This window comes from Lutra lutra, chromosome 7 (assembly GCF_902655055.1).
Source record: "Lutra lutra chromosome 7, mLutLut1.2, whole genome shotgun sequence".
In the NCBI taxonomy this organism is placed as follows: Eukaryota; Metazoa; Chordata; class Mammalia; order Carnivora; family Mustelidae; genus Lutra; species Lutra lutra.
Genome location: NC_062284.1, coordinates 70,001,290 through 70,027,195, shown reverse-complemented (window position 1 = coordinate 70,027,195; position 25,906 = coordinate 70,001,290). Strand labels below are relative to the sequence as shown.

Sequence of the window (25,906 nt, the reverse complement as noted above, 5' to 3'; positions counted from 1 at the left end):
GAATGGCTAAAATTAACAAGTCAGGAAACAATGGATGTCGGCGAGGATGAGGAGAAAGGGGAACCCTCCTACATTGTTGGTGGGAATGTAAGCTGGTGCAGTCACTCTGGAAAACAGCATGGAGGTCCCTCAAAAAGTTGGAAATAAAGCTACCCTACGACCCAGTAATTGTACTTCTAGATATGTAGCCACAGGATACAAAAATACTGACTCAGAGGGGCACATGCACCCCCGTGTTTATAGCAGCAATGTCCACAATAGCCCAACTATGGGAAACAGCCCAAATGTCCATCAACTGATGAATGGAGATGTGATATATACATTTAATGGAATATTCCACCCATCAGAAAGAATGAAATCTTGCCATTTACAAGGACATGGATGGAACTAGAGTGTATTATGTTAAGCAAATTTAGTCAGAGAAAGACAATTCACTCATATGTGGAATTTAAGAAACAAAACAGATGAACATAGGGGAAGGAAAGGAAAAACAGAATGAAATACAAACAGGGAGGGAGGCAAACCATAAGAGACTCTTAACTCTAGGAAACAAACTGAGGGTTGCAGGAGGAGAGGTAGTGGGGTAGATGGGGTAACCGGGTGATGGACATTAAGGAGGGCACATGATGTAAAGAGCACTGGGTGTTATATGTAAGGCATGAATCACTAAATTCTACCCTTGAAACCAACACTATACTCTATGGTAACTAACTTGAATTTAAATTAAAAAAAAAATGAAGTGGCAAGACTACTATTTTTTTTTAATAGGCTTTTCTTTCTTTTTGCTTTGTAATCTTTTATTTACAAAAGTTATCATCAGTGAATGCATGGCCTACCCAGAAGCACAGAGGTTAGAAAGCAGAGATTAGAAAGAACTTTACGGGTCACAGCAATAGCTTCTCAAGCAGTTATTTTTTTTCCTGTGGGCCAGTTTTACTGTAAACCTGTTGTAGAACTAAGAATGCTTTTTTGTTTAGTGCTGGTATGGAGTGTTAACTACCTAATCGAACAGGCCAGTAGGCAGAAACCAGGATGCCATGATCCTGACCCATCTCTGCAGCCCCTGACTTAGGGTGTGAGAACCACAGGGTCACTCTGATTCTCTGCAGGGATGAATTATGAAAGGAACAACAGTAATTTCTTAAGAATTGTACAATTTTCATAGCATTTCTCATCTCACATAGAAAAATTCAAGGAAGTGGGAACACTATTATACATTTCACAGATGAAACAGAGGCGCTGAGGGGTGAAGATATCTGCCCCAATTCACACACAGTTTGTTTTTTTTTTTTAAATCTGTCCTTTTAGGCCAAGAGGTGATGTCCTTTTCAAGTGGCTTTGCCTATGCCAATAAAGTAGCAAATCTCCACTGCATTTATCTGCTTCTGGTTCTAGTGACTAGTTTTACATTATGGTTTTACAGAGCTTTCATGATTCCCTACAGAGAACACACAGTCCGTAGCCATGACTTTTCAGTTTGCGGAAGGAGTTAGCAAATTGCAAGAGTTTCACCAGGACCAACCAGTGTCCCTCTTCCACAGATTGTTTTCGGTGGTTACTTTTTCCTTTCAGATGCGACATGGGGATTAATGAGAGATAAATATAAGAATACACTTGTTTCAACATGTGATTGTATCCAGCAGTGATTATTTTACGGACTAACATTAAATAAATGATAACCAAAAAAGAGCCATTCACCATGATTCGTTTGTTGCTCAGAATGGTCCAGATCTGGAAACCACGGCTTTTTTTTTTTTTTTTGATAGCACGCCCACCAGGTCATGGCAGCTGAAAACTGAGAAGTCCCATCACGTGCTTCTTCAGATGGTTTGACATCAGATAGTCACAGCCCACATGTCCTCTTGCACTTGGAAAAGGACTCCTGACTCTCAAGGATCACAGGGTTTCATTTGATCCTTCACTTTGCAACCTTGATGGTAAAAGGGCTGTGGGGGGTGGGGCGTGAAGACCAGAACACCTCATTTTAAAACTTTCACCCCAGAACTGTTTCTCCTGACACCTGTGCTTAGTGATACACAGAGACTCTGGTTGCCTGCAGAGCTTCAAACAGGACACATTATCGGTTTGAGAGAAAATGTTTTGAAATAGGGTCTGGCCTACAGCTGAGGTTGGGAGGATGGTGTTATTTACTTTCCAGGGAAAAGCTATCTACTTCAGATTAAAGAAGAATTAGAGCATTATCAGCTCTGATTCTGACATCAGAAGTACTGATATTTGGAAACTGCTTTAAAACAACTTTGATTATAAGTGACAGTGTGAACTTCTAAAGTGCTATCTTGGTTTCAAAACATTAGATTTTATGTTCTAACAGTGAGCCCAAACCATTTTTTTTTTAAAATAAAGTAGTGCTTGCTGGCAAGAATGAGTAAAATCTTAATTTTCTAAGTTTTTCAAATCTTATAAAGTCTCTCCTCTGTAAAGACAAACTTTCAAGCATATTATAGCATTCCCCATTATACCTCGTTCAGACTCTATTGTCCTGGTGCTACTCTGCCATAGGAAAAAAAAAAAAAATCCCAACTGAGCTTTTCTAGCCATAAGTATATGATTCTGTCCCCACAATTAAGGGAACCAGGATAGCTCAGATATCAAGACTGAGGTTTCTAAAAAATTTGTTCTAAAAGAAGTATGTGCTCATTCAATAACCTTTTTAGGTTGCTACCATATATACAGTTAGCATTGTATATATTACTATTACCAATACCACTTTTACTATGGAGTTGTATTCATATTGAGGTCCCCTGTGTCCAGAAACAGCAACACATATATTTAAATGAAGACTAGTATTCATTAGACGCATAAACATAAATCTTAAACATAAATCTGCAGAGTATTTTTTTTCAAAGCTATGCTGACATGACACAACCAATCCAATAGAAAAGTGGAGAAAAAGTTTCAAACACCGGCTATTTTGAGAATACGACAATATCAAAAGTCTCTGCCCAAGTGTTTTCAGGGTTAGGGGATTTAAATATTCAAATCTCTATAGCCCTTAAGTTTCAAAATGCTTTTATTAATACGGTATAAAGCCACAACTCCGGGCCTCCCAAATGTGAATTGGAAGTCACAGGGGAAAAACCCTCGAGCGTATAGCTCTTCTCCCTCACACACATGAGTTCAACAAAGACAAAGTGGTAAAAATCCCTAAGTCCCCTTCCTGGCCTTGGGACCCTAGTAACTTTCCAGATTCCTCTCTCCTCTTTCCAGCCCTGCCTGGACCCCAGGCTGCAGAATGTGTGAAGACCGGATTTGGCAGGAAATACATGCTTAAGGGCATTCAGGTGCAAGCTATGCCGGATTTTCCCCCTGGCAATCCAAGGAGATTATTATTAGGGAAAGAACAGTTTACAAACTGCTTTTGGGGAGGGCCACTTAATTTTATGCTGTTCCCACCATTCCCCTCGACCAAACACTCAAACCATATAAATTATTCCCTCTTAATGTGGAACAAAACATAACAAACGGCCCCTGGTGAATCAACCTTCCAATAGGCTCGCTTTATATCCTAGATCAGGGATTGGCAAATTTTTGCTGTAAAGGGCCAGCGGGCAAGTGTTTTAGGCTTTGCGGGCCCCTCCTCAACTTCTTTTGCAATGACTCAGTTCTGCGAAAGTAGTCAAAAACTAGTCTGCATAAGCAAATGCATGTGACTGCATTCCAGCACAACTTACAGAAACCGGCCGTGGGCATGTTTCGCCTCAGGGCCCTAGTCGGTCTGTCCCTGTTCTAGATAATAGCCACATACCGTGCCTCTCTGGAGAACTGCCAAGGGCGTCGTCCCACGGCTCTAGCCGGGTTCGTGCCTCCTTACACAATATTTAGTTCTCTGAGGACAGAGGCATCGCTGTGGAAGCCGGGACGACCTGAGGAGTCAACGTTTATCCACACCTGCAAGTCAGCATGCTCAGAGATGGATGGGAGCCCAGAAGGGCCTGTTTCTGTTTTATTAGCAAACCCGAGCGTGTAGCCTGTGTCTGGCTTTTTGCTAATCCTGGAGGGGCAAGCGGGAGCTGAGGATAATGATCATTCTGGTGCTGGGGTGGCAGGTGCAGAGGCAGAGAAAGGTAATAAATTACGGGCAATCTGGTTCCTCCGCACCTGAAAGGGTCCAAGCGGCTTCCCTAGGCACTGAAAACAAGTCAGTACTCAGGAATTCTCCGCTCAAGTTATTGGGCTTAGAAACTCGGAGGTAAATTTGCTCAGCACGCGGCTAAATACCCGAAATCCAAAACCAAATGTATAACCGCCGAGAGGGGACCAACAGTGAGAATCATGGAGTTTCCTACAGGTGGAGGAATTCTTGCCAATCACCTTCGCCAGGCCTTGCCTATTACCGGTCGGGAAAACACGGCCTAACGAGGGAGGGGTAACTTAGCCAGCTAGTCTGTGGAGAAATCACCAAATCTCAGCCATTTTGACTTCGTCTTTGCTATTTCACCCTAAGGAATCTGAACGTAAAGGGGATTCCCTGACCGTATCAACACTCATGTCATGAGATTATGACAGCTAAGTACCTGGTTACCCTACAGACAAGATATATGTTGGGATATAAATGATGACAGAGAAATCTAAAAGTTGCTGAGGGGGAACAGGATGCCTCTCTTCACTGGTTTAATGTAGATGACAAAAACCGCACAGGATAAAGCATTAAATGGCCATCTTCCCATGAATATAAATGCTGGTCTCTCATATTATATGATAACATGGCAAGAACAGACTGGGAAGTTCTTAAATCAAAGTTAGCATTGATCTGTTTCCCTCCTAACAAATCAAAAGCAAATGTTACCCTCATGTCTTTGGTGTCTGTGACATAAAGGATCCCTCGGGCAATGAAGGCATTGCCAGCCTTGGTTTTGGGGTACGTGGTATTGATGTGTTGCCCCACAGAGAATGTCCTCTCATCCAGCTTGGCGACGAGAATGCTCGAGCCATCCACACTCGAAGCATAGATAATCCAAAGACCCTTTTCATCCACAGCTAAGTTGAAGTAAGTCTTGGAATTTGCAAAGAGGTATTTTCGATCAAAATACAGGGCATTTTCAAGCTTCAGAGTTTGGGATGTTTCTTTGCCAAAATCAAATCTGAAATGTATAAAAGGGCAGATAAGAGTCAGCATTCTTGAGGACAGCGGTGGCTTTGTTTGTGGCTATCCTCTATTAAACTGGGTGGAGCCTGGGACGCTGCATTTCTAAGTTCCAGGTCATGCCCATTCTACCGGTTGACTCACAGTGCTCTGCGCGTCAAGGATGTCAAGGATGGTGACACCATCTGAGGGTCCACCTGCGAGCCACGTGACCCAGGAACATTCCTTACTCTCCTGATTCTCGGATGTTTGCTAATCTCCTGAAATGTCCTCTCCAAGATTCTTAGACCTGCAGGAGGCCTTAAAAAATGAGCTAGTCCAGTCTTTTCATTTTACAAATGAGAAAGGAGAAGTGACTGACCCGGGAACATCAGTAAGTAGCCAGAGTTTGAATTTAAGTTTTCTAACTGCAAGTTTGGGGGTTTTTCCTCTACCTCTGCTGGAGTTTTAAAAACAAACATGTCACAACAGTCTAAATGAAGCAGGAAGTCGTCAGCTGGGAAGAGATGGAGCCAAGTCACTGCCGTGAGGTCAGTTTTCTCATCAGGAAAGTGATGGGATAACTTGACCTACAGCAGGGAGTCCCCCGCCTTCGGCTCTTGGAGGCTGATTTGGCAGACTCCACACCCAGCCCTGATCAGAAATGTTGACTGTGATACAAAAGTACCCTAACTCCAGGAACGAGAATTCGGGAACATTGGGTTAAAAGAAAAGAAGAACACAAGAGGGTGCCATTGAGCAGCAGAAGAAATGGGGACGGTGGGACTGTGCGCGGGAGCCTCGCAAGCCGGAAGCCAATTAGGAGCCCCTGAAGTAAGTGCAAAAAGAAGCCAGAGGCAAGTGAGGGCTTGAGAAGAGCCTGCCTGCCCGGCTCAGCTCACGGTCTTCTCTGTTCTCTGAATGCCTGGAGTTCGGGACTGCCATTGCTCTGGTATTGGTGCCTGGTGGTGCGTTTCTTGAAGGGACTTGTGTCTCACAGGAGAAACGGGATCTAGTTCCCCTGTGGCTGGCGGAGAGCAGGGCTGCAGGACAGACCTAAGCAGCGCATCACTTGGGCTAAGTTTCATTAGAAGCCAGTCTTTCTTGGAGTGGCCGATCCTCTTTCTGGGGCTCATTCACCCCGAGCTCCCTTACCATGCTCGTTCCTATGGAAACACAGCCTGGCGGTGGGGGCAATAAGAAGCTGTAGGATTACATGGGAGAAAGGGCACCAGAAGGAGTGTGTCTGGAGAGTCCCGGCTTCTAAACAGGAGGGGTTTGGTTGCGGTTTTCTGTTAGCACAAGACTGTGCGAAAGAGGTAGCCAAGGAGCTGTTGAAATGGTGGGGGAAGGGAGTGAGAGGCCAAGGGGGGTGGAATGCTTCCAGCCATAGCTCACATGTGTCCCGCCCCCAGCCTAACCAACACTCCAGTGCCAGCAAGGTTGTTGCAGTGGGGCCTCATGGGCGGGGGGCGGAGGGGCGGTTATGAGGGTGAGAGAAGTGGGACCCAGTTTTCCCGCAGGTCCTTATCTCCTGTTTTGAATGACTGGGACCATGGCTTTCATAATTATTTCAGATAGGGCTGCTGCTGGACGGCTGCAGAAGTTCTGGTCCATCTTCTCATTTTTACTGAGGACCTGCAGACCCCAGGAGGTGGAGTCTTGTCCAAGGCCATGGAGTCAGTAGGCAAAGATGGAACCTGACTGAGTTCCCTGCTTTCTCGATTTATCCAAGATGACCTGCTTCTGCCTCTAAAGACCAGAACTTGATGTCACTTAAGCCACAAAGACAGAATTTTAGCAATTCTTTTGGGGGAACCAGGAGGACATGGATCAGTCTACCCAGGTAGCCATCTCCCTTCCCCTTAGGAGAGCAAAGATGAGGAGAGGGGGCCTGGCCAGGGCTCCATCAGGACGACAGCTCAATCTGAACACAGAGATTCCCTGACTTTGCACTGTGTTCAGTCTTTAGTCTTCAATGATCTGAGCTATGACATGAAATTCTCACACCCCAAGTTTTTCAGAATACAACCGACTTCGAGGTGTGACGCCTTCCTGACAGGGGAGCGCTAGGTTCTGCCTGCCTCTTTTTTCCAGGGCTAAGAGAGCTACAGCCTTATCACTCCAGATCTACTTCTCTCTGGCTCTGACCTTACTCTTGATGTCTCCACCAGCAATACGGCAGATCCCTGGCTGGGTCATGGGGCTCCCTCACTGTGTCCTGTGGTTCATTCAGTTGGCAAACCCTGACTGACCCCTGTGTGGAAGCTCTGGGGACAGAAAGATGAGGGAATCACACTCCCTACACCTAAGTAGCTCCTGGATCAGTGAGCCACCGCACAGGTGCTATCTGGGATGCATGAGCAGGGTAGCTGTGGCCCGGGTGACTCACCTCACTATGGTGTTGGAACCTCCTTTGTGGTAGTAGAGAGAGTTGTTGTGAACGGCATGCCCACAGCCATGGAAATAATACGGCAGCTGCACGAGTGCGTAACTGCCGTTCAGCAGTGAGGGTTGGTCTTTGAATTCCTTCACCCTGATGCCTGCAGGGGAGAAGCCAGGGAAAGGCATGGGAGGGAGTAGGGGGAGGACGTTAAAAGGACCTAAGTTGAGAATGAGGTGTCTAGCAAGGGTCCATGTCCAGGTTGGAGTCTCAGACTCCCAGACTCAAGGCCAATTCTCTTCTCTTGTTTCCTGAACCGTCCTTCCATGGCAGAAGCCACAGAGTTGGTTTTGCTCCTCCAGGACCCCTCTAGACTATTTATAAAGTCTTCTATCAGACCCACAGAGGCCTGGACCAGTAGCAGCGAAATCTTGGCCCTCGTGTAATCCCTTCTGCCTGTTCCTGCCCCTGCTGAGTGTTCCTCCTTCCTTCAGAGCCACAGAGTCCTTCCCAGCTGGTAACCTGGGCCGTCACCCAGCCCTGAGGAAATGAAGTCCTGTCTCAGCAATCACTCTGATCGGTGAGAATGGCCAGACCCTTTCTGGAATGAGGCTACTGCTACCGCTGATGGTGGTCCTGAACTGTCCCTCCAGGGCCACGCACCTGGAGTCGTGCTTGGAGGCAAGGGGGTATCTCACCCTCTCCCCTGGGCTGTCTGTCTGAAAGAGCTCTCAGAAAGATGGCCACGAGTGCTCTCCTTAAAGAAAGACAGACAGCACGCAAGAATTTGTCTCTAACATTTCTTCCACATTATGGTTTTGGGCTTGATAAGGCTGTCATCATAAGGCTATTTGTTTCCTTCTAGATATTTCGCCTAAAACTGAATAAGCGACATTGGGAGCACCCTGGGGCTGCCCCTGGGACCTGACCTGCAAGGCTTGTCCCCAGTGGGCTCAACTGAGACAAGTGTGCCGTCCACTCACTTGTGCTTTGGAAAACAAAGAGCCTCTGTGTGACCCTAATCAGGAAGGGGTTCAGATACATAGACATAGAATGAACCCAATGAAAGGCACAAGCCCCACACAGATCGGCCTCCTCACCAAGGGAAGTTACCTGAGAAATGTTCCGTCACCCAGATCCTCTCATCACTCTTGTTTGCAGACTCTCTTATCCACGTCCCAAATGTCTCTCTAACTTTCAGTACTTGTGTTGGACTCCCGATGGAAGTGATCACAGATTCTACCAAAGGGAGAGAAAGAAAAATCACTCATCATGACTTGAAGGCATCCAATTTCTGAATTTCAAAACAAGATGCTCTGCTTCACGTACCTGTTGGTAGAGAATGGTGATCCCCGGCCTTCTCATCAGCCTTTCCAACCAACGTACCATCGTTCGGTGTGGCACACGTCTCACCTACAACAACGTTGACAATCATCAGAGCAAATGCAGGTGGCACAGGGAGAGTCATGTAACTTTATTACTGGTGCTTTCCCCACTTCGCCCCAGGCTCTAGTCCTACAAGCATCCCTTACAATAGGTGCACCGAGTTTTTTAGTTGCTTGCTTTTAAGCAACAAGTCAAATACTTCCAATTCCCCGCCACCTGCCCCTGGCATCCCCACTCTCTGCTGGGGGAGTTCCCAACAACTATCCATCATCACAGTTACTAAAATAATACAATCCCAAGAAGGTATCAGTCAAAGGGAAAAAGTGGCCTATTCAAGCCCTCAGCACTCTGGGGTTGGGGGAGGGGAGAGCCATACGGATGCTTCTTGGCTGCTCTGGCCTGGTGGTATCACTATCATGGATTGCATTTTCCTGGAAGGATTTACACTTTCAGGGAAACTGACAGAGCCTCATGATAGTGGTAGCCCCCTTTACCTTGTCTTCCTGGACAGCCAAAGGGAGAAGCCACAGAGGGAGAAGGAGCCCAGAGATGTTTGAGCTTCCCTCCACCATTTCCTACCCCTGATGTCTTGAAGGTCTACGGGACATGGGTCCTCAACAGGCGCCTGATTCACAGCTGGTTTGAGGCCATACCTGAGCTAGAAGCCATCCTACCTGGGTTGTAATTGTTCCCTTTAACAGATGGGCTTGATTCAGACCTTTGGTGAAGAGGTGTCCCTGGTTGGCAGAAGCAGGACAAAAGGGAGGAAGGTGGCCAGTATAAAGACAGAGGGAGTGGACTGGTTGGGGAGAAGGACCTGATCTGGGGCAGGTGGGGACAAGTAAAGCTTTCTGGAGTTCAGCCCACTTGCCTAGAACAATTCTGAGGGGTTCAACTCACCTTTTAGTTAGGTGCTAGGGGTACCTCCATTGTTCCAAGGGAAGCTCACAGAATAATCTAGAGAGGTTTATCAGTAAAATAAAGGGCAGGACCCCCTGTACTCTAAGCTTCTTTCTAGCAGGATGAGCCTGTGTTTCCCTGATCTTCCTGTCCCCTGATGAGAGCAGTCTTAGGAACAGTGTGATGACTCCTGCTGCCTCTGAGTTCCATCTGGAGTTTCTGTTCAGGAATGTGGGTTTTGCCCAGGAAAGGGACAGAGAGACCCTCCTGTTCTTAGTCTGAAGAAAAGGCTCTTATTAATTCATGTTGTACTAACCTGATTCTAAAGCTATGGGGGCAGGAGGGGGCTTAAAGAAATGGAATTGGAGGAGGAGAGAAGGCCAAGTTCAGATGCACGATGCCTGGCAACTGAGGACTCATTTCTAGGAGGCAGAGTAGAAGACCACGGCCTCTCATTTAAGCAGTTTTCACAACTCTGTGGCCTAGGTCCTGCTGACCAGCCTCTCAGTAGGCAGGCGAGGCAGGGGCGGCTGCTTCTCCCTGCACTCCTGTCCTGGCTGACACAGCCTGTGGCAAATGCTCAGGTCAGAAACCCCCTTCTCCCAGACAAAGGTTCCTGCTCAGCTCATTCTCCAAGGGCAGCTGAACAAAGAACTGATGCTCATGGAGAGGGTGATGCTGAACAGCAGTGAAGGCCTCTTGGAGGGGGAAGTTCTAGCCTCACCTTGGAAGTATTTTTCATTAACGTGGCCCTTCATTTGTAATTAGCTTTCAGTCCCGTGGCCACCTCTGGAACTGACTGAGCCATGGGCAAGTCCTCTTGGCCTTCCAGAGATCAGGCGCCCTTTGCCCTTGGTTGGCTTAGTCCCAAAGTGTAACTTTCCAGCTCTGAAAGGAAGAAGCTCTCAGAGCAGAGCTTTAGAGCCCAGCAGATGTGAGTCCCAGCTCTGTCACTTACTGAGTGATCTTGGTCAAGCTACACAGCTCCTGGGCATTTCAGTTCGGGATCTCTAAGTTGGTGGCAGTACCGACTGGCGTATCATGTCATTGCTGTGAGCCTCTAGCGAACTAAGCACTTAGCACCGTGGTCAGCACGCAAAGCGGAGCGGCAGAGAGGACAGAACTGGAGAACTATGGGGAGGTAACCAAGCTGAAACCCCACCTCGTCTCCCCAACATAAGCCAAGCCCTTCACGCTCCCAGAGTGAATGGCTTAGCCTCTGAGACTGTTTTGGGGGAGAGGGATGGTGGGTTTGGCAAGGAAGAGGAATAGTCTGGGGATAAACAAGGGGAGGGTGAGCAGGGGAGGTTGTGGGGGGCCCAATTCTAAACCTGCTACAAGTTCTCACCCCAAGAGCAGAGCGCCAAAGCAGCCCACCGGCCTGGTGCACAGGGGAGCTCTTGCTTTAGGCAAAGCCTCTGTTTAAGAAATCTGGTTGCAAAGCCTGGGTGAAGCCTGAGTGTTTGGGATCATTAGCCAAAGAGTTGGGTTCCCTGGGGCAGGGGCTAGTGACCTGCGCACTGGCCATTGAACATGTTTGGCTGCCGAGGGCCTTTAGATCTTCTGCTTCCAGGCGGTCCTGGGGGACCTGGAGGGCCCGGAGGTCCAGGGGGTCCAGGTGGGCCTTGGTCACCTTTAGCACCTGGGGAGAGAAGGGGGGCGGGGAGAGAGTTTGATTCAAGAGCCATAAACAGAGATGGGTTTCTCCCAGGGGAAAGGAGAATAAGCAGCCCCAGGGAGGATGGCCGAGCGCCCCCTTCCCGGACATAACTGCATTCTAGAACTTGTCCATGCAAAGTTGAGGAAGCAGCCATAGAAGATGCTGAGTTCCAACTCTGTGCCAGGAACTGTGCTAAGAACTTTACAAATCTGCTCTCCATTGTTCTTTCCAATCATCTGTGAGATGGTATTAGTAGCCCCTTCGTGACCTGAGTCTTGGGGAAGTTCAGTGCTTTGCCCAAGGTCACAACTGGGAACAGGGGTGGAACTGAACCTTAGGTGTGTCTCGGGACAAAGACAAAGCTCGAGCTCGTTTCACCCGCCTTGTTGGAGGATCTCAACCCTGACAGCTTATTAGAGTCCCCTAAGGTGATTTAATACAATTCTAATGCTGGGACCCCACCCATAACAGTTAGGTCAAATGACAACGGGTCGTCTGTATTTTTGAGAGCTCCTCATATGCCTCCAGGTGTGAGAAGCACTGCTCCGTGGGGTAAAAGAGATCAGGCGAGCCTGCCGGGCCTGTGACCTGGGGCAGACAGCTTAACACTCTGAGCCTGTTTCTTCATTTCCAGACTGAGTCTCATCCTCCCTGTCTTGCCCCGTGAGAAGACACTGAGGTCACTGTTGTGAGTGCTCTGACTTTAGGTGGCCACTGTGCATGGGTACAGCCTATTGCAGGTGTTATTGTCTGGACCATTCACAAGGATGCCACGAGGCTGGGCCATTTAGCTCTTTGGTTCTACCCTCCCGTCCTGAGCTGACTGGTGATCTCAGGTCTTATTAGCCACCTCTTCCCAGCCAGACTAGATAAGCCTTTCTAGGCTCTCTAGGGGCAAGCCAGGGTCCCAGAGGCTAGACGCAATTCCAAGCCCACTCTGAAAGGGCCAGAGACCTATAGTCAGGGCAGACAAGATCCACCCTCAAATGCCTTGTTGGCTCTCTGGCCAGCGGACACTCAGCTCTGGCTGCTCTCTGGAATTGGGGTACACACAGGGACGTAGCTTTTCCTGAATGGTTTGTCAACACCCCTCACTTGTTAAGAGGTATAGGGGAGTATAGCAGTTGGGATGTATAAATTCCTATATAACTGAAGTATAACATGCTCTCGTGTTTTCAAAGTATATTCACCTATATTTGATCCTGTCAGAACACTTCCTAAATTTTATGTATTTTGTACAGCATCCTCCCTGTTTAAGAAACAAATCATGCTAAACATAATTTGAGCTTTGGTCTTAGCACAGTACCAGGCAAACAGTAGGTGCTCAACACATTTTGAGTGGCTAGATGGGCATTCAGGGTCATTGTTCTTGACCATCTATCATCCCAGCTTCTTTGGGACAGATGTCCTGTCTCAATTCCATCTTCATATTCCCAGCTACTAGCAAAGTTCTAATTCATAAACGGTGTTCTTTGACACTCAAAAATATTTATTGAATACATAAGGATAGTTATATTTTTAGGATAGAAGTGGTCTCCGAAGTACTGTGCTTATAAAATTCTTCTGCTTCTTCCTTGTCCATGACCATCAGCTGTCACCTACTCTTTCCACCATGTCTTTCTGTGGTTTGCTGGGTCTCTACACCCCCCACCCCTGCCAGGTGCCAACTGTGTGCTCTGAGCCTGGGTTGGAAACCAGAAAAAGGAGATCAGCAACCAAGTCTGCTCCAATTCTACGTCAAAATGTTTAGGATAAAGATCTGAAGATTTCCCTACCTGGACTGTGAGGAAAATGCCTGAGCTTTCTGTCAGTTGTCCTCTGACGTATCTTAAATTGCTTGCTTACTCGTCTTGTTCTAGATTGTGCTAGACTTAATAGATATTTGGAAAAAGGAAGCTCCCTTCATCCTCATTCAATCTAACCATGATGTTTGGACTGGGATTATCTAAACTACTTCTGCTTAGATCTCAGATTTTGTCTCACCAAGGTTGGGATAGCATGCACAACTTTTTGAAAGCACAGAATTCTAAAACATGCTGCAAAGCAGATGGGCACATAAAGCAGATAAGGAGAGAAGACCCAAGCAGCATTTGTCCTAAAAACTAGGCCAATTTCTGGGCCCGGCCGCTTACCTGTGGGGAGCACATCATTGGACACGTCCCCTTTGTCTCCTTTGTCACCCTTTGGCCCTGCTGGGCCCTCATTTCCAGTCAAGCCCAGCTCACCAGGGTCTCCCTTCTCCCCTGGAGTTCCCGTGGCTCCAGGCGGCCCTGAAGGGAGGAAATGATTTCTTAGCCTGTAATGCAAAAAATTCTGGTACCCCACTTTGTAATATCATATCACAAGTTGCACTTTTAGGGTGAAGGAGCTTCAACAACCAAATACCTAAGACTCTGTGGCCATTTTAGGATGGCAGCATGATATAAACTCATTAAAGACTCATATTTCCAGGTGGCTCTTCTGAATATCTTAGGGACCTTTGGCTGGGCCAACAGGGAATGGACCAGAAAAGGGGCAAGCACGGCAAGAGTGGAAGGAAAGTAAGTCCTGAGCCCGTTTGCCTGCGGGAAGGATGGAGCACACAGAGGGGTGTGTGTGGTGTCCGGAAGGATGGGTGTTGTCCCCTGCATTGTTGGTTTCTTCCTCACAACATCCTGGAGCGGTAGGCTGCTAAGTCATCCTGACTCTTGTTATAGGGAAGCTGGAGCTCAGGCTCGCATCATCACTGAGGCCACTAAGTGAGCAGCAGAGATCTGATTCTGTGTGCTCTTCTGTGACATTCCAATGCAAAATTGGAATGTCAAATGCTTTTCACCAAATGAGCAAAATGGGTAAAGTTGTTCTAGCACAAGCCTTAAGACGGATGGTGATAGTGTGGGTGGACGGTCTGCCCCGTTCCTGGGGAGCCCTAACTCCAAGAATTGTGGACCGGTCCCTCTCGGCTAGACGCGGGTAAGAATCTATGCAGTGGCCCCTCTCAGCATGGATTACGGACTGCACAGCATTCTGATCCCCGTCAGAAAGGAAGAAACTAGGAGTATGATCCGACTGCCCTGGTCATGCTGGCAGCTAGTTTCCAGACAGCCGCAGACGGAGTGGTACCCAGATAGAGCCCCACAATTTCACTGAGGTGAGGTGACAAAAGCTGGATTCTGGGGAGGTAGAGGTAGCTAGGATTCATGAGGCAGAAGGAGGAGGTTGTGCAGACAGAGCTCTGGAGAACTTCAGACGGGTGTCGTTGGGTCTTTGGCTGAGCAATGACCTCCAGAGTGAAACTCTACAAGGCAGGGCAGGGACAAACAGGAAGTTCACTATACAACTCTCATGCCTGCCCAGGGAAAGGGCTTCATTCCCATTGGGCAAAGCAGAGAGATCTCAGAAAATGATGAGACACTGGGTAAAGTCCTTGGAAAAGTCTTGTCTCAGTAGTGAGGCTAAATTGGCCCAAGAGTCAAGGCTGCTTTGGATCCATTATACCTAAGCTTAAAAACAGCTTCAGAAGTATTAAACAGAGCTGGGAGGAGTTTCGTTGACAGAATAGAGTCCATGATCTGAATCGTTTAGTGAATGTAACACAGAACATTAACTATTTAAGAAAGAAAAGGATCGTATCGTCTCAGCAGACACAGAAAGGGCATTTGATAAAATTTAAACCCATTCTTAATAAAAATTCTCATCAAACAAAAAATAGAAAGAAAACTCCTCAATCTGAAAAAGGGCCTCTGTAAAAATACCTACAGCCAACTTCATCCTTAGTGATGAAAAACTAACTGATTTCTCCCCAAGATCAGGAACAAGACAAGGGCATCCATACTCATCACTCTTATTTCTCCCAATACCAGAGGTCCCAGCTAGTGCAATAAAGCAAGGAAAAAGAAAGAAAGGGCAAGATTGGAAAGGATGGATTCAAACTGTCTTTCAGATAGCTTGTTGTTTTGTAGAAAATCTCATGGAACCTATAAAAACGTACTAGAACTCCTCAGCACCCAGGCACCCTGGGACCCTGAGAAGGAAAAGGGGTTGTCTAGTATTGGGCAGAGGTATTGCCAGCTGTGAATGTATTAACACAGTCCCGTATCTGCAGGGCCCACATGCTTAATTCCACAACAGCTTCCTGGAGAGATTGCTCCCTAGAGAGATTGCTCCAAGTGGCTAAGATTTTAGGCAACAAGGAAGAGCCAGAGGGCATGTTTTAGTGCAAACAGACTTTTAGTTCCTCTCAACCTCTATAACCAAGAGGGCTTAGGATCCATTCATTTTCTTTTCTAATTACCCTGCCAGTCCCCAAGCCCCTTCTTTCTTTTTCTTAAGATAATTATTAATTAGAGAGAGAGAGAGAGGAGGGGCAGAGGGGGACAGAGAGGAAGAGGGAAAGAATCTCAAGCAGACTCTGCCCTCAGTGTGGAACCCAACACAAGGGCTCGATCTCACAATCCTGAGCTCATGCCCTGAGCTGAAACCAAGAGTCAGACGCTTATCCAACTGAGCACCCAGGCGCCCCTCACCCCACGCGGTGTTCCTTCTTATAGGCTCTGGCTAAGTGCCCAGGGCCTCTCTCTTATCCTCATCGACTTGGCCAGTCCCCACTCTCCAACTGTCATCCTTTCAGCCTTGCAACTGTCCTCCCTCCAGAGTAACACTCGAGATCTTAAGATCTGGATCTACCCCAGCCCCACTCCCTACAGCCCCACAGGATTCCAAAATCACTGTCCCAAGAGAATCTGAAAATTTGGGATTGGAAGGCACCTTGGAGGTCATCCAGATTAACCCCATGTCCCAGCCTAGAAGCCTCTCTACACTCCCTGATTGGCTCTTCTGGAGTCCTGTCAGCAGTGGGCAGTTTATTACATCCAATCATAACACAGATCGTCCTGGAAGAGTCTGCGCTGCCGTCAGAGGCAATATTCCCTAAAACCTCCATCTGGAACTCTTAGCACCTTTCGGAAGTGGTACACACACTCCATGTGGCATTTGCTCCTCCCAATTCAAGGGACCCTACGCGGACCACCCCCAGGAAGCCAGCAGTGTACTCGAGAACCTTCAAGTGTTGATCACCGTCGGGCAACGCAGCGCACAAAGACGCGTTCGCCAGATTTCAGCCAACCGCGAAAACCACATCTTCACGAAAACCATGAGATTCTGCTGATGTGGGGAGATAGAGGCTGGGGTTTCCTGCCTCAGCCGGTGGTGGTGGCGCGGCCGGGTGGGCGAGGCGCTGATGGAGGGGCTGGGACGCAGCGGGAGAGGACTCGGAGAGGAGCCGGCCGCCCCTACATGGGGGGGCAGGTGCCAGGTGGGGAGGCGCTGGCCTCGCTCACAGCCTCATGGAAGCCCCCCACCCCACCAGGCCCCGGGACCCCTCGCTGGGAAGCGGCACCCTCACTCGAGAAGAGCCCTTCCTCAGGGCCCTCTGCATAGGAGGATGTCCTTTTGTGGGGATTTTAAATAGGAGATTTGACGCATTATCTGAAGGACACAAAAGACGAGAACGTTGCCACAGAGCCAGCCGCACTGCATGGAGGAGAACGGATACCTTCCACAGGTTTGGCATGAACCCATGCCGCAGTGCTCAGGGGAATGGCGTCCTGCCGTTAGTTCCGGGTTTTCTCTTTCAGGCTTTTAATCTAGTCACAAAGAGCCTCTCCGCACCAGCATCTGATTTCCCCTTTATTCATCCCTCTTGTGCCTTCTCTTTCTCAAAGAGGCCTAGTGTGAGACAGGAAACCACTCCTGCCCCAGTGTGGCGGTGGTACTGACGCCCCCCACAGGGGTGAGACTCTGAAGCTAAAGATACTAAAGACCTTCCCTTAGGAATGTATTTGGACTCTCCACTGGGCACCCACGATGGTTTTTCTGCTTTCCTTAAGGAAGGGCGGGGGATGTTCTGTCTCCACAGAGTCTCTGTCTCATGACAGTTTCCTCTCTGCCCTCCTTGGTGGTGCCCTGGCCATGGCCCCACTGAGGTCCAGCATCGCCTCATCCCATCTGCCGTCGGAGGACCCGAGGTGAGGAACTTACTTCCCTGGCCTGACTGTCACACAGTGTGCGGCCCGGCCCCCCGCACAGTGTGTCTGGTTGAGTCCTGGCCGGCTTCGAGTCAGCACATTCTGCAGGGAAGAAAGGCCAGATTCTGCTCACCCGCCTCGTCGGCTAGGAGTGGCTCTCTGCTATTTTCCTTCCCCCGTGGCGCCCACTCAAAACAAACTGTCTCACCAACTTTACCATTGGGGGTTGCCTGACGTGGCTGGGGTCAACTCCAGCATCTTCCCGGCAGGGGGTGAAGGAGGACAGCTTATTTTTGGCGGGGGGGGGCATCTGTCACTGACTAAAGCAGGGGGGCAAAAAGGGGTTAGGGGCATCACACAAAACCCAGTCCCAAGACTGGGATGAATAAAGAGGAGGGCATTTCTTTCTGTTGCTGGAGGATTTGGTTTTTAGAGAAGACAGTGTAGTACTAACTCTTAGTGAGAAAGTGAGACACAGATGAGGAAAAAAAGCAAATGTTTGGTTTTGAGGCAATGTCAAACATCATAGGAGATGCCAGTTGCAAAACTGACCACATTTAAGTCTCTTTAGTTCTTCTCTCCACATCTAAGTCGGTGTTTTCAAGTGACTACAGGCATTTCAACTTAGATTTCCCTCTGGGTGAAAACCAAGTTTTGGAAACAATAGTTAACACTAATAGGGCACTCACTGTGTGCCAGGCCCTATTCTAAGCCCAATATATGTCTCTCATTTAATCTTCTAAATGACCTGAAGAGTTTGATACTACTATCGTTCCCATTTTACAGATGAGGAAACTGGCACAGAGTGATTAAGTAACTTGCCCAAGGGCACACAGCTTAGAGCCAGGGACCCAAACCATGCCATCAGGCTCGGGCTCCATGCTATTCCACTGTTCTCAGCATTGCCAAGGTCAGAAAGCCAGGGTTTTCTCTGATACTTCAGTCTCCTGGAGACAATGGTCCAGCCTAGAGCTCTATACCCAGGTTTCATCATGTTCTTCATCTCCTCAAGAGCCCACAGTGGCTCCCGGCTGCCTCCTGCAGACACGCACCCAGCCTGGGTCCCCTCCAGCATCCAGTCTCACTAACAGTCCCTCCAGGCTAGGCCTTTCTCTTCTCCCACTGCAACACCCTCCACAGCTTCCCTCTGATTCTTTCTAAGATGTTGGTCTCACTTCTCTCTCTTGTGCCTTACACTTAGCCCTACAAAACAGCCCATCTTCTACATGGGGCCCTACTAGTCCACTATGTGCACAGGGAAGTTCAGCTTTCTCTGGTGATGGATAAAGCAGTCTTCAGATCAGAAAAACCAGCTCACTGCGTTGTACACCTGAGACTAATATAACACTGTATGCTAACTAAACTGGAATTAAAATAAAAAGTTAATTCAAAAAAGAGAGAAAAAAAAAAAAGAAAAAAAGAACAACCAGCTACACTTCCAGAGCTGTGTGTAACATCCGGCCTCTCCTTCACCTGGGTGGGAAGCCCTCCCCGATGGAAGGTAGGCTCTACTCTTCCCATTCCCACGCACATGCATTCAGTCTTCATTCATCAGCTATTTACTGAGCCTCACCCGACTGGACCAGACTATTCCAAAAAATGGAAACCATGTTAGAGTTGTGGGAACCCGACCTCCTCAGTCTGCAAATGGGACCAAGGCTGGATTGTTAAGTGACCTGTGCGAGGCCGTGGTGCAGTCAGGGACTGCGGCTGGTGTGCCCAGGACTCCTTCCACTGCCCTCCTCTGCCCAGAGAACAGGAAATAAGAGACACAAAGCCATCTCTGCCTGCCGGCCAGGCTGCTCCCCTCTGAGCTGCATATTCTTGTACGCATCCTGCAGGCATCTTGGAAGGGCTGGCGGCTTCCCTGCCCTCTCTGCCAGACTCCTTGGCAGGCTGCAGTGGGAGGGGGTCCACTGCCCCGTGTCCTGCAGGAATTAATGGCAGTAGCTCCCAAGGCCAGGCCTCCTTCCTGTCTGCTCCTGCTCTGGGGCACATCGGGGATGCCGCTCTCCCAGCTGGGGGCCAGCCCCTCCAGCCTGTAAGTTTTTACACAGTTTTAAGCTGTGTTTAAAAGCAGGGGTTCAGGAGTCAGAGAGCCCTGGTTTCAAGTCTTGCCTCCTCCACTTCTTACCTTTGTGACAGTGGGTAAGTTATGTCCATTTGGGTCAATTGTCTTTATTGCCCCCCTTTTCTGGGTTTTCCAGGCCCTGGAGGTTAGTTCTAAGCAAGATAAACATGGCTTGGCTGTCATGGGCCTCATATCCTTCCTAGGGAGTCAGGCTGTCAGCACATCAACAAGCAAATGCAAGGAGAGAATTTCCAGGAAGGGATATGTGTTTTGATGGAATGGGGAATGTGACCATGTTGGTGAGGCAGGGACTAGACACAGAGGTGGGGGACGAACTTGAGAGGTGGCAACAGATCTGAGAGCTGCAGGAAGAGCAGGGAAAGTGTGCCATGCAGTGCGCATAGCAGTGCAAAGGTCCTGGGGCAAGAGTGGGCTTGGCCTGTTTGAGAAACAGAAAGATAGGGCTTCTTCATCTGGAAAAAATATGGCCAACAAAAATGTCTCTCTCCTTAGGGTTGTTTTGAAGACCAAAAGAGGTAAGTATAGAGAGTACTTGGTAGCATGCCTGACAACAGATATTAGCTATTTGCATACTATTGTTCAGAGAATCCTGCTAGAGGGCATAGTCCAGCCTGAGTCCTGTCTCTGTGGAACACAGGCTCTTTTTCCTGTTTTTAGAAACAGCACTTGTTGTTCCCTCTTTCTGGAATGCACACCCACTCCTCCTCTCTCCCACCCCTGCCTGGCAAATCACTATTGATCCTGGAACTCTCAGCTGGAACCACAACGCTTCCTTCTCCACAGTCATGACCCTGGCCCAGCAGATCACATCCTGTATGAGACTCTGCAGTGCCTTCCTGGGAGCTGACCAGGAGACCCAGACTACTAATCAGAAGGTTCTGGAAGGTCTTCCTGCACATCTCCCTTCCCCCAGCCATACCTATCGGGCCCTGTGGGTTCCGTGCACTCCCCCTGGGCCACCCTCTGCCTGCGCACATCTTTCAAGTCTGACCTCACACTTTACCTTCCCGACACCCCCTCTCTTTACCATATCTCTTAAACCCCTGTTCTCTCCTTCAAACAGGTATCTCGCATTGTGATTTGATTATTGACTCCTAATTCCTGCCTTCCCACCAAAGATGGAAAGTTCCAGAATAGGGGCTGCATCTGTTTGTTTCCCTACTAGGGCTGGGAAACTGCTCAATAAATATTTGCTGACAGATGGTCCCACCCTCTCCTGGTATTCTACTTGCTACTCAGTCCCGTTCTTGGCCTCCTTGCTGGCTCACCCCCCTCCTAGTTGGTCATTAGGCGTTGTTGCTTCTCAAGGCTCAACCTTCCTCTCCTGTTAGCTCCCTCTGAAAGTGACAGTGCCCATGCCCACATGCCCACTGCCTCAGGTGGCCCCCGCATGCATACTTCTGGCCCTAGGGTCTCTAACTGTAGACCTGCCTGCATCTCCAACTTCCCCCAACATCTCCTCCTGGACATTTCAAGGCACCTCAAACTCAGCACATCCCATGCTCAGCCAAGCTTGTTTCCCTGAACCTGAGCTGATACAGGGCTCCCCTACTTGGGACACAGCAGTCATCAGGGGCAAAGATCTGTGTCAGTCTTGGGCACCCCCCCTTCCTTATATCCACCCACCACCAGGTACTGCTGATTTCACCCCAGAATATCTCTCAACTCCACCGGTTTCTCCATCCCCCAGCCTGCCATCCCTTTGACCTGCACCCTGAGCAAGTTCTGAACATCTCCCTCCATCCGTCCTTGCTCCCTTTGTGTGCTCTCCAGGCAGCATCCGCAGTGTCATTTTAGAAAAGCAGACCTGACCTTGTCACTTTCTCCTACTTGCAACCCCTCAGGGGCTTCTCGGTGCTGTCTGAACAAAGCCCAGACCCCCTGACCAGCTCTGGTCTCCCCTCCCTGCAAGAACACTGAGTGTTGGGTAGGATGTGAACCCATCATGGGACGAGGGAAGGAAGCAGAGGAAGGAAAGAACAGATTCAGGGCTTTGACAGGGTGAACAGACCCACGTGCTGGAGTTCAGGGTCTAGGTCAGAGCCGCAGCTGGCCGATGGCGGAGCCGTGCTTTCAACAACCTCTCCATAGAGTGGGGCTCGTCAGCAGTCTCTGTGTTTGTACATGGAGGATGGTGTTCGGCTCCTTTTCCCCTGGCCTGGGGCAAGGACAACTGCCTGGGCCCTTTGTGACTCAGGTTCTCTACTCAACCTTAGCCGAGGCTTCTCCTTCTAATGCTGCTGACTCCCGGAGGCCTCCGGTGCTGGAAGCCCGCTGCAAAGGAGCATTTGTGTCTTTGCTGGAGGTCCGGTGGGATTTGGTCCCCTGCCCTGATGAGTGGACCTGGGCCCCCTCTCACTGCCCCACCGCTGCCTCCTTCCCTTTCCTGGTGAGGCAGGGCAGTTCTCCACACTACTGCCAGTCCTCCCAGTTTCCTCCAAGTACCAACCACAGTTCTTACGATGCCAGGGCCAAGCTGATTTGGCCACTATCTCTCTGGCCTCATCTCCACCAGGGGATGCTTTTTGCATCCCCTCTGTCCGGCTGCCCTGGCTGCCCTGCTGCTCCTCAGACCCTGTGGGGACACCGCCCTCACACACTGTGCTGGAAACCCCCCGTCCCCCTATAGCCTGTGGCTCCCTCTCTCCCCATCTCCAAGTGTTGGCTCAAAGGCCCAAGGGAGCCTTACCTGGCCTCCCAATCCACAGTCAGCCCACCCTCCACTCCTGTTGCATACACACACTTGTCATTCCCTCTCTTGACGCTGTTTCCCCTGTCACACTTAGCACCATGGAACAGCTGATCCTTTACTACTTATTGAGCTTGTTTATGGTCCATCTGCCCAGAATGGAATGGGGGTTTCCCAAAGGTAGGGATTTTGTCAGCTTTTTCACTTCTGGATCTGCAACATCTAGAACAGCACCCACCATTATAGAGATGAATGAGCTTGTACTGTCTGGGCTTCACTGGGTCGTGGGTAGCAAGCAAACACCCCTCTTCAAAGCCAGGGGTCTGTAAGCTTTTTGAAAATCACCCCTTTCCTGTCTGTTCCACATCCAGTGAACCATGGAGGTTTCCTCTCCCCCAGTTGGCCCTCAGAATACTCATTGCTGGATCCTCAGGACTGGACCACCTTTCTGGGGCCTTTCTGGAATAAACCAAACGTCTGCACACTGATGGCCATCATTATTCACCACCGATGCTCATTTATAATTACGATTATTATCCACCATGTAAGGGTCCATTACTGGTCTGTAATTAACGCTGGAATGGCTGACCTTCTGGGGACTGAGCTGACTGGGACCATGTGGGTCCATTCTCAGAGGCAGCCCCCGGGAACAGGAGCATGTCGGCTTGACCGAACGGCAGAGCCATTTAACAATTTTCTCCCTTTCTACTGGTTCTCACTTAAAGTGCTTAGAAGAGCAGAGGTGCAGGAAGAGGGCACCGTGTCATCTGGAAGAGTGGTCTAGTAGTTATTCTAGCCCCGGGCCTGCCTAGGTGAGTTGGCGTGGCAGAGTAAGAGGCTGAAAATAAACAAGAGGGTTTGGTAGAGTCAGTCCTGACTGCTGTAGCTCAGGGCCAGGCCTGCCCCGGTAGCCTCCTGGGGCGTCCCTACCCCTGGCAGTGGGTCCCCCACCATGTCACAGGCCAGCTCTCATCGGGGCATCTTCCTGGCCTTGTCCACAGACGGCCCAGCATTGGAGCTCAGACCCCCTCAGAACTTGCCTACCCCAGCCCACAGCCTCCTGCTGGGCCTCGCACCAGCCCTTGCTTCTCACGGCTCCCTGGACATGTCCGACACAGATGTTTCCAGGTCTTAAGCTCAAGTTGCAGCCATGCTGCCCCTCAGTGCAGAGCAGCAGAACCCCTCTGGGGATGTCAGCCACACCAGTGTCATCATCGGACGATGCCAGGACAGGAGACACCGGCTGCCAGGACCACGTGATCCAAGTACCAGCCCGAGGGGGGCCTGCTACTCGAACAATTCTAGCTACTCCTCTAGCTGAGAACACCTGTGGCCAGCATCAATCAGCTGACACTCCGTCAGGTCAGCAACAAGGATTTGCTGGGCAGGAGGAGGCAGCGAGAGGGCAGGGCAGGACCTGAGCCTCAAAAGAACTTGGGTGTCAGCACACAGGGAGGCTGTCCCAAAGCCTCTGCAGCAGCCCTCCCCAGGGCTGCCCGCTCCGGCCCCTTCCATCCCTCCGTCTGCCTCGTCTGCCTCGGAGTGAGCAGAAGAGTGGAATCCATTCCCAGGGAGGCCGCTCTCCAGATAGATGTAAACCTTTGCAGGCCTGCACTCAAAAGCATGCCTGTGGCAACTCAGCCCACAGCGGCTTCCTGACGAGAGTTAAACCAGTCCCACAGGCAAAGAGGTAACACCGTCTCCCTACTATGTTCCTCTTGGGCCAATCCGAAAAGCGATAATTGAGACAAGCAATAGGGGATTAACTAGAAAAGTTGCCAAAATACCCAGTTTTCCTCGTTTTCCAGTTGCTCCTTTTTCTCCTTTTGGGCCCTGGGGACCAGGCTGTCCATCTGATCCATTGTGTCCTGGAAGCCCACCGACTCCTGGAGGTCCTGCATCAAAACACGGGAAACAAGACCATCTTAAAAAATCGTCACTGAGCTCAAAATGATCTGCTTTAGCCAGTGAAACTGGATGGGCATCAGTGCCTTTCCCAGATCTTCTCTTCCCACTTCCCTTCCTTTTCCACCTTTGCTTTCCCCCCCACCCCCTTGCAGTGACAGTGAGGGAATGGTAATGGTAGGTTCTTGAGTGGGAGGGGACAGAAGAGCTCGTGATTTGGGTAGAGACAAGGAGGGGGACACACTCATGTTCTTCCCCCTTTCCTACCTCCATCCCTTCTGAGCCATCTGTGGAACTAGCCCCCCCCCCCCATTCCCCAGGAAGTGGGAAAATCCATGGGCTCTTACCTGGTGGGCCAGGGGGTCCTACAACAAAAAAACAAATTTAGATGATAAAGCATGGCTGGAAGAAAGTGAAGCCAGCACCACAAACCCCAAATCAAAGGGTACCTTCCCCTCCTAATAATTACTAACCATCTACTGGCCCTAAGCAACCACTCCACGCCTTTTATTAAGAACTCAGCATATTCACTCAAAAGATCATTGAAAGCAATTCAACAATTTGCCAGTCAAACCCACTTTTGCTTAGGTTTCAATGGACTAAAAATAATTTCTGAGTGGGCTTCACCATAGATTCGTACGTCAGTCATCTCTCAAGCAGTCAGCTTCATTAAATGAGGCTTGGTAAGAACGCAGGAGGGCGCTAGTGCAGCCCGGGCCCAGGTAAGCATCGGGAAATGGTGGTGCTGTCATTGCAGGGCTGAGATCTGGCTGTCATGAGAAAGCAGTCCCAAGAGCTCTCATCCAGCTAGCATATTTCCTCCAGGCCACCTAGGGCAACTGAGAGCAGATCTGGTTCTCAGGTCTCTACTCTGTTGCACGAAATAGCCTGGGAACAATTGAGGGCCCAGATCAGGTAACAAACATCTTGCTTAGTGTGTAATTACCTGAGAATCTAAGGGGTTCAGATGAACCATTTACACATAATCCAACAAAACAATTTTGCTTCCACAAATAGGAGAGTCTCATTGTCAATTATTTTATTTAAGCACTCGGAGAAGCCAATGGGCTTATAACATGAGCGGCTGAGGTCCTTCTGAACATCAGAACATATATGATGATTACCCATATTGGAGTAGAAAGCCTATGACTTTTCATAAAACTGCCATTTACTAAGCACTTCCTGTGTCTAGCACTAAAGTCTCCCAGGCAGCAGAAATCTTGGTCCCTGTATCTCCGGTGTTTACAATCTAGCTGGAAACCACAATGAAACACGAGGGAGGGAGTTACAGAAAAGCAGTCCCTCCAAGGACTACTGTGGTAATCTGGCACATGGCAGTCTGAGAAGGTTTCCAGAGCGTGTGAGGTTTGAGCTACGGTGCTGAAGAAACAATGGGCCTGGCACGGCCATGGGGGTGAGGGCTGGGCAGCTCAGGTCGGGGACCAGCAGGAACAAAGACATGGGGGTGGAAACTTGCATGATTCAGAGAGAGTGAAAGGAGGAAGACTGGCCAACCTGGTGTGTGTAGAGATGAGGCTGAGTCAGTACTTGGTGGGGTGGGTGTGGGGCATTTGAACATCAAAAGGAGAGGTGTAGGTGGTATCTGCAAGGCAGTGGGGAGCTACAGTAGGTCTTAATTGGGGGATAATACCATGAAATCAGTGTGTTTTTGAAATCCTCTCTGTAGATGGAAGTTGTATACAGCTGGGGAAAAAGAAGAGAGAGAGAAAGAGAGGTGGGGTGGGGAGAAAACACCCAGAAGACCTTTGTAGTTAAAATGAGGGGCAAGGTTGTGGACAAACT

At 49.3% G+C, this 25,906-nt stretch overlaps 1 protein-coding gene across 1 annotated transcript in view; it reads right to left on the bottom strand.

The window, feature by feature from the left end:
* Window positions 1-1,302: 1,302 nt before the first annotated feature.
* The window catches only part of GLDN (gliomedin), a 62,756-nt gene continuing 38,152 nt past the window's right edge, over window positions 1,303-25,906 (bottom strand). Inside the window, exons 3-10 of the mRNA XM_047739004.1 lie at window positions 24,451-24,468; window positions 23,986-24,093; window positions 13,545-13,682; window positions 11,266-11,394; window positions 8,796-8,879; window positions 8,580-8,705; window positions 7,476-7,626; window positions 1,303-5,102 (exon numbers count right to left, since the gene is read on the bottom strand). Of these exons, the coding sequence (XP_047594960.1) occupies window positions 4,625-5,102; window positions 7,476-7,626; window positions 8,580-8,705; window positions 8,796-8,879; window positions 11,266-11,394; window positions 13,545-13,682; window positions 23,986-24,093; window positions 24,451-24,468 (1,232 nt within the window). The 3' untranslated portion in view covers window positions 1,303-4,624. The remainder of the gene's footprint in view (window positions 5,103-7,475; window positions 7,627-8,579; window positions 8,706-8,795; window positions 8,880-11,265; window positions 11,395-13,544; window positions 13,683-23,985; window positions 24,094-24,450; window positions 24,469-25,906) is intronic.